The following is an 8,716-nucleotide window of genomic DNA, read 5'->3' as shown; positions in this document are numbered from 1 at the left end:
CCTCAACGCCCTGTTTAACTGGTTTCGCGGGTCTTAGACGCCCCTCAGATTCGCCTCACGGAGATGCGGACCTGCGGACAAGGTCCTTATTTGCAAAGACGGGCTGAAGAGGGATTACGCACAGTTCTGCATGAGGTTGTCTAGAGTAACTTTCCTTTTGTTTCTTCTGAAGAGTTGCTCTTTTTATGCTATGAAACTGACACTCTGCACCCCTCATTATATACCCCCTCTGGCAGGTCTTCCATAACCAGGCATCCGTCTTCCTGCCATCTCTCTGGCCGACGACAGTTCTCAGTTACCTCCGCATCTCTACTTGGGCGACATCACCGAGCACCCCGAAATTTCGGTGGGGGCCAAGTGGGACACGACAGAGACTTAGGCACTCCAGATAAGGAAGTCCGACTGCCGACTAGCCTCCAATGCGAAGGAGAAGGTGCGCGGCCTAAAAAAAGGCCTGCCTGACAAAGTGCTCCCTCCCAGCCCAAGGGGCACCCCAGCAGCGTAGAGCTCCGTGCATGAAAAATACATGTTTCCACTGCTGGAGATGAACGCGGAGCCATAAATCGATGGGAAGGGGCTCTGATTTGCTCATTACGGCCTTTCCTCAGTCAACAAACCGCTGAAATGACATAGCGCAGCAAAGCAAACACCACGCGGCGCAAAACTCTCGCACCCTCTCCGCGTTCTTGGTTTTCAGATGGAGGATGAGCCCTCGGTGGGGATTTTTTTAACGGAAAGCTGCAACAAGCTTTTCCCGAAAACACGCCGATGTGGTTCCAAGTTCTTGCAGCGGCACTCCAGTAGAACCGCGATCTGTCCGTCCTCCCTTGCCGCATCTTACACTGCCTGCAAACGAACTGCAAATTAACGATATTTTTTTATCAATCGGAGAAAGAAACAAAGAAAGAACCAAATAAAGATTTTTTTATATTATCCATTGTTTCGAGGTTTTCTCTGTCTGGCAGAAGTAAAAAGCCCCCCAGCTTGCTATTTTGCTCAAAGCGTGTATTTTCTCTGTGAACAGCGCATGAAACTTGCTTTGCTTTATGAGTTCGGTGCAATATTTAAATAAAAAAGATGCACTTTGAATCTTACGTCCAGCCCGATGGCCTCCTCCAGTATGTTTCTTACATTCGTCCTTGTGCCACTCAAGGAAGTGTGTAATTGAAATTGACTTTTTAATTTTGGACCTAAAGTGGAGCGTATTACAAGATTTGTGAACTGGCATATTTTAATGACTTCACATGTGGAATCGAACCCGGTCGTAAGCCCTTGAGCCTCCGTGGAATTATTTTAAGGCGTGCAGGAGAGCAGGAATACTGCGAAAGCTGCGAGAGCTTAAATCGGCAAACGTCTCCGACTGAACAGAGCGAGGAATCCATCCTGCTCGAGGAAGGACATTATTCTTAAGCTGACAGCTTTGTGCTTGAGGGCCTGGTGGAAAAACTCACCCTGCGGCAGAAAGTACGAAAAAGTGGATTATCTCTGGATTATTACTGTGCTCCTGAAGTAAGAGTGCAGAAGTTTACTAAAAGTGCAACGGGCGAGAGCTGAGAAAAGCAGACAGGAGATCACCGGTTGATGCTTAATCTGGACAAGGGTGATGGAGAGTCTAGAAGAGTTGGAATACCCCCTGCTGGGCAGCAGCCCCAAACATCCCAGGAGTAGTGGTGCAGCTACCAGCAACGCATCATTCAAGGCCATTCTTTCAAGGGTTGAGGAGGAGAGATCGGTGCCCCCGTTGGCCTGGAGCGGTTACTGCGCCCCGCCTGAGCTCCGCCAACAGCAGTTCCTCGACCCGTGCTCCCTGCCCGGCGCTCCCGAGGCCTTTTACGCCACCGGTCCGCTGTGGGGCAGCACGGACCCCCTGGGCCTGCACTGCAGGGACTACCTAGAGACGACATTCATGGATCTTGGGCCTGGTTTTCAGCTGGAAAGAAAGCTTCTCGAGGAGGTGAGGGATGTCCACAGTGTGTCCTACAGCATAGAAGACGAAGACGACCTGCTGCCGGACTACGAGGTGAGGGACTCGCCACCTAACAGGGCTGCATGCTCACTAACAAGGCCATTCACATGTAGAAACACAAGTGGCAGGGTTAGCACTTACATCACTGGATCCAAAGCGGAAAAATTAAAGCATGTTTCTCACGCGTCTTACACTGGGTACCCTATTGAAACCGGGCTGTGGTCAGGAAACTGCCGCTTCAAGTCCCTATTTAGGGATAAATTCCCTCGGTAATGAGTCGTATGAACTCATTACTTCTTGAGCAGAACCATCTGAAAAACGCATAAAATACATTGTTGAGTCCACAAAGAGAAGTGAGAAGAATCAACCGTATGTGTCAGCCTCAGTGGGTTCATACGCAGGGTTTTTTTCAAAGGTTATTAAAATGACTCTCCAAAAATAGTCCCTTTTCCAAATTCTAAGGATGATCACTGTGCAAAGCTCCGAAGTAGACTGACAGTTAAAAGCTGCCTCGAGTTGAAAAAAAGAGAGATTAATGCAACGAATGAAATGAAACGGACAAAACTGTTGTTCGGCAGGAGTTCAGAGGAGATCAGGATGGGATGTAGGAAGAGTTAAAGAGGGAGGAGAAGGAATGGACTGGATCGGCGCTTCTTTCCAGGGAGGGGATGGTGCTATGGGATGAGGGATGGCATTGGGAGTTATTGACAGAGAGAAAGACAAAGCGAGGGTCTGGGAGGAACGCGTGTGATTTAGTTGAAAGGACCAAAGGAGCACGAAAAGCAGAGGTAGTAGAAAAACTCCACGGCTCCACATCCAGCCTGAAGCATGACGTCCGTTTCCAAGGACTGTGGCTCGGCAACTGGGTCCGCAGCCGGATCCTGTTTCACAGTCTGATCTGGACACTTTCCCTTCGTTAGACAGCGCCCATAATGGATGCGGACAGTCGCATCGCCTTCCAGCCATGTACCGTCCTGCCGCGTGTTACGGCAATAGAAAACAATCTTTTCAACCACAGGCAGCCTGGTGACTGCAGCCCAATGTTACGAATTCAAACGTCAGGATTGTCCCGATGTTTCGTCGCTAAAAACGTTTTATTCTAAAGTGCTCCAGCAATATGTCTAGCTGCATAAAATAATCTTATTAAACATGAAAGTCACTTCAGGTAATTGTTGAATAATGGATAAACCTTCACGCAGCTACTGATGTAATATAATGTAAATGTTTTCTTTTTTTTATTATTAGTAGGAAGGGGATCAGGAACCGTCGATATTCGGATAAAGTTTGATGCAGCTACTCGTGGGATGAACATCGGTTCATATGGAGGAAAAAAACAAACTAACTGCACTTAAGAATCACGCATCTGCATCTAAGTCTCTCTTCCTGCTAATGTAATATACAAATTGTGTTTTCTATGAGATGTTTGTCGCTTTGGAGAAAAGCGTCTGCTGAATGAATAAATGTGCATGTAATGTAAATTTAAAGCCATTAGCTATTGACATAAGCAAAGTTATACTTGTTATTATCATCTATTGCAGTAACAGAAAGGTCTTTGTTCTTAGCATGGAAGTTATGACATTTGGGTAAAGTTATGACAGCAGTCATGTTTCCGCTGTTTTCTGTTGGCTGGAGCGATACGGCTCCCGGCAAGGTGACACGCAGCATCTTGTCCTTTCCTCAGCCTCTTGTGGAGGGGCTGACATTGTCAAACTATTTTTTGCTCACGGCACACAAACACGCTTGTAGATAAAACCGCTCAGCTGTACTTTGTCAGAACTGAGCGTCAAGCGGGGAGTATGATAGACAGTTCGGCACGGCTCAGCACAGCTCGGCACGGCTCAGCACAGCTCGGCACAGCACAGCACACCTCGGCACAGCACGGCACAGCTCGGCACAGCTCGGCACAGCCCGGCACAGCTCGGCCCAGTTGAGCACAGTCCGGCACAGCTCAGCACAACCCGACACAGCTCAGCACAGCTCAGCATAGCCCAGCACAGCCCGGCACACCTCGGCACAGCACGGCACACCATGGCACAGCCCGGCACAGCTGAGCACAGTCCGGCACAACCCGGCACAACTCGGCACAGCCCGGCACAGCACGGCACAGCACGGCACGACAGCTGCACTCAAACGTGTGGTGTTTCCCAGAGTTCTTCCGCACCTACTTCTCACGTATCAAACATGAACACGGAGGTGTAAACATGTACTCGGTGTCCTTGTTGCCGGGGACCCGTATGATGGATAATGTTGACACGGTGCTGGAGGACACTCTACATGATGCTGTTTGTGTTCCTGACTGACTTCCTGCTGCTCAACAAATTGCTTTTCTCCCTGAGACCGGCTACGGGTCTTTTGTCGCTCCTGGTCACCGCAACGCATCTGATTGTGGCCAGCCATTGATTTTAAGAAGGATGATCAATCAGTGTGGTAACAGATAGTGTAACGCCAAGGCTCATGGCCTTAGTCCCCTTACAAGCCGGCTTGGCAGCGGGGAGCGCGCAAGGGTTCGTGCGCCTGCCGCTTTCCCTCTCCGTGGAAGCGCTCCTGATGCCCTGGTCAAAAATTTATGTCCTTTTTTTAGTGCCCGTCCTCAAAAAATCCTACGGTCTCCTACAGAAAAAGCAGTATTAAACACCACAGAATTGTTTTTTTCTGCCCTTTTCTTGTTTTTCCACCATTTTTACAGGGCTGATGGATATAGGTGGGATTGTTAGGAGGTGGGGGCTGGCGGGGGGGGGGTTGAAGATTTGCGGGTCACAAAATGTTACATAAGATGAATTATTCGTAAGTCAAATCTGCTGGAAAATACAAAAGATCTCTTTTTTTCTGGTGAGAACATAAATAATCAGATGGAAGAAGAAGGACTGAGACAGATTGAAATCATGTCTCCCCCGAAAAACACGAGTCCTAATTCTCCCTCGGGTGGCGTATCCAGCGCACATCTGGAGTAACCTCATTCAGTCACATTGTTGTAGGTAGCGATGCAATTTATTCATTGGTTAAAATGGCATGTCAACAGGGCGAAAAACTGTTTCTGCACTTGTAGACATCTATTCAAGCCCTTTTGACAAACAATTCACAGCTCAAATGTATCCCTGTACTAAAAAAATCATTTGCTTAAAAAAACAATACAGATTTAATCATCATATACCAGTCCTAGCCCTTGTATTTTTTCATTTTTTCCAAAGGGAATGAATTGTTTTTGGGCACTACAGTTAGGAAGTATAAATATATAAAAAATACATGCTGATACAGTCCATTTTCTAATTTCAATATTGCTGTTTGCATATTATTATTATTATTATTATTGTTATTATTATTATTATTGTTGATTTTAATTTTTTTTTTTTTTTTTAAAGCTTACACTCCAGGTGACTTAAAATGTTAACAAAAAACTCACTTTTGCTGCCATCACCATCATCAGATGCTACTGGATGAGAAGAAATAGCCAGAAACTTCTCCCGGTTCCTTTTATGTTTTCTGAAGGACTCGTCCAGCGAGGAATTCAGCGACACGGATAGCGAGAGCAGCTTCGCTCTGACCGTCCCGCAGGACCACCTGGGCCTGGCCTTCTTCTCCATGCTGTGCTGCTTCTGGCCATTGGGGATCGCAGCCTTCTACCTCTCGCAGAAGGTAAAGCACGAAGCATAGCGTGCAAAGCAAAGAGTGCAGCAGTCGACCCTTCGGAAACAGCGTGAAAGCAGCATGGTAACTGCGACCAGAGGAGAGAAAAGGAAAATGTCCTGCAATGACTCTCCAACTTCACACTTTTCCCTGAGCCAGTTAATAGGCCCAAGAAAAACAACCACATCTTTCTTGCTTGTCTTTCACTTGTCCAGCATTGAGTTTCTGATGGTATTGAGTCGGGTGACCATATGAATAAATGAGTTCCGATTCTCGAACCAGTAGAGCAGTTGTTGACATGTGGGATCACGTATGTCATAGAGGACCTGTCTGACTACGAAGATCCCTGTCCAGACCCCCCCAAGATTTATTGAATGGATCAAGTTATTGGTTTTCGCTCACGCAACAGCTGTTGATGAATGTTAGAATATCAGTGAGGCTGGATTTACACTTGACTTTTCACTGAGGATTACTGGGAGGTTCGGTGGATTATGGGACCAGAAGAGCAGGACGGCTCGATTCATGGCATGATGCAAAAAACTCGAGGGCCATGATGACAAAAGGACTCTATGGTCAGTAAAGACCAATCAGAGTCGGAGCGTTGATTTTCCATCCTTGAAAATAAACACAAGCCCAACCTCCAATGAACAGTCCATGCACTTTCTCTATCTCCTCCTTTAAACATTGTATCTCAGTGATTTTGTAAAGACTTTCACACCTATCACTGACACATGCTGCTTAACTCAACAAGACCATGAAAAAAAAAATCACTGCCAGTGTGTCTGTAGGCAACTTGTGTTTCATTGCTCCACCCAACAAATGAACAGAGAAAGAAATATGACCCTGGATACTGAGAACATAAAAATGTGTAGAGTGGAGGTAAAAAGTCTAATTTGAGTAATACGATGCAGCCGCGGTTGATGCACCATGTACAGCAATATTTACTGTCAAGAAAAGGAGTTATCCAGTAGGACATGTATGGAAATAAAGAGAAGAAACTGTAGATGTATCAGAGGAGGTTTGAAGGAAGAGGGGGATGAGCAGCCGGAGGAGATGAGGCAGAGTGAATAATGTCACTAGTTAGATTTAATAAAGAAGTGTAACCAGAGCTCAAACACTTTTTCAATTACATTTATTTATTTAGCAGATCCTTTTCTTCAAAGAAACTTCCAATGAACTCTATGTAGTGTTATGAGCCCACACACCTTATTCACCGTGGTGACACTGCTAGATACACTACTTACACTGGGTCACTCATCCATACATCAGGGGAACACACACACACTCTCTCTGTCACTCACACACTATGCGGGAACCTGAACAGCATGTCTTTGGACTGTGGGAGGAAACCAGAGCACCCAGACAAAACATGCAAACTCCACACAACCTGAGCAAGGGTTGAACCCACATCCTCTCGCACCCCCCAGGTGCTGTGAGAGAGCAGCGCTACTCGCTGTGCCACCCCAACTGAACCTCACTCAGACAAACATGAGGATGTAGTGTGTGTAAAATGAAAAAAATGTAGTGCAGCTGCAGGGAACTATAGGGCAATTTACCTGTTTTAATGTCTTCATGTAATTGGTGCCTCCTGTTTACACTCAGATATTCCCCCCCCAAACACTGACGCTCTTCCCTCGCTGTCCTCCACAGACCAACAAGGCGTTCGCCCAGGGGAACTTCCAGGCGGCCAGTGCAGCTTCACGCCAAGCGCTGTGGCTCTCCGTTCTGTCCATCGTCTTCGGCGTCATCACATACATATGCGCCGTCGTCGCCCTCATCTCTTACCTGTCCGGAAAACCTCCTTAAGGTCCCACCGGTCCAGTCCGATCCCCCCGCCCACACATCCACTCATTCCCTCACAGACATACAAGCAGCAGCTGGAACTGTTTTCCGTACCATCGATGTCCCCATTTCACCGCCCCCCCCCCCACTCCACCACATGACTTTTCTTTAGAGAAATGTTTATAAGCCTGAACGCGAAGGACCCGAAACTGAACTGCTGCATGGCAACCTGAGCCATCGTCTTCATTTCCGTCTCGCTAACGTGCCAGTGCTGACGATGACGAAGGCTCCCGCTTTCAACGGCACTGGCTACGGAGACCGAACTGCCGCTCGGAGACTCCGGAGCACAGCGGAAATGGGGCTCCGCCGCCGTGCGCCGCGCGCGGTTCGGACCGCTGCGGAACAGCAGATGTTGGCGAAGACAAAGGCGTGAAGGTCAACAGCAAGACCCCTGAGAGCGAGACAGACCCCAGGAGATCAGTCTCGCTCCATCCCCTTCCCAGAGGGAACAGGGGGCCTCTTCCACAAGATCTGAGCACGCGGTTCGGTTCCGATGGTGCGGATGTGCTCCTCTCCGTCTGCCGTGGCCGGCAAAATAGCCACAGGAGCCGATGTGACCTGTAAAAAGAGCGGCGGCGCTTCCGATACGTCCGCGAAACTCCATCCTCCCGGGTACAAAGTCAAGTTACGTTTTCAGTAAACATGGAATTAAAAAAATGGGTCGGAACTGTGGAAGCAGCAGGAATTTTGATATGAATCATTTGTAGCCGCTCTGCTACCTGCGCATGTAAAGAATGCTGATGGACCTTCGCCAAACCGGGTGCATAACAGGTCCGGCTGAAGCTCGTCTTTCAGGTCCTTCTCTGTCGGATCTCTGCTGTTCAGATGTTCTGTCTTAAATCTAAACAGCGAGGCATAAGAACTCTGGTGAGGATGTCGTTTTTAACCGATAGTATCTCCTTTAGCAGTTATGGAAGGAATTTTCCCTCGAAAAAAAAAGTTTCTTAGAATTTAAACTCGACAACATCATCATCTTTTTTTTTTTTTGTTTTTGGCTCCGCTCCGCTTCGGATTGCCTGACCACAGGCCGATCTGGTAGAAAACATTTTAAAGCAATATTAAATAGGGATTAGCCGTTCAAACCATATCTGGTTAATTGAGAATCCATGCGCTAAAGTGCTTATTCCGGTTCTCGTAAGACCTGATTCTGCGCTCAGCGTTTGAATTTCTTATGTTTTGATCGCATATTATTTGTATGCTCCATTTTACACGTGTGCCAGAAGAAATTCAACAAGCCAGTTGTTTTGTGTGCCAAATGTGTTAACTGTGGATGTGGAATATTAC

At 47.4% G+C, this 8,716-nt stretch overlaps 1 protein-coding gene across 1 annotated transcript; it reads left to right on the top strand.

The window, feature by feature from the left end:
* Nucleotides 1-1,546: 1,546 nt before the first annotated feature.
* tmem91 (transmembrane protein 91) lies at nt 1,547-7,566 on the top strand. Its single transcript, XM_018764364.1, has 3 exons — nt 1,547-2,020; nt 5,453-5,599; nt 7,241-7,566. The coding sequence occupies exons 1-3, from the start codon at nt 1,604-1,606 to the stop codon at nt 7,394-7,396; spliced, it is 720 nt and encodes a 239-aa protein (XP_018619880.1). The 5' UTR covers nt 1,547-1,603; the 3' UTR covers nt 7,397-7,566.
* The last annotated feature ends 1,150 nt before the right edge of the window (nt 7,567-8,716 follow it).

The sequence above is a fragment of the Scleropages formosus genome, chromosome 10, assembly GCF_900964775.1.
Source record: "Scleropages formosus chromosome 10, fSclFor1.1, whole genome shotgun sequence".
Lineage (NCBI taxonomy): Eukaryota > Metazoa > Chordata > Actinopteri > Osteoglossiformes > Osteoglossidae > Scleropages > Scleropages formosus.
Note: the sequence above shows the minus strand (reverse complement) of the source record. Positions and strands in the feature narration are given on the sequence as shown.

Coding starts and splice junctions, on each gene's coding strand:
- tmem91 (XM_018764364.1), top strand. CDS start 1,604: ATGGAGAGTCTAGAAGAGTTGGAATACCCCCTGCTGGGCAGCAGCCCC. Junction 2,021..5,452: donor ACCTGCTGCCGGACTACGAG/GTGAGGGACTCG, acceptor TGTTTTCTGAAG/GACTCGTCCAGCGAGGAATT. Junction 5,600..7,240: donor CCTTCTACCTCTCGCAGAAG/GTAAAGCACGAA, acceptor TGTCCTCCACAG/ACCAACAAGGCGTTCGCCCA.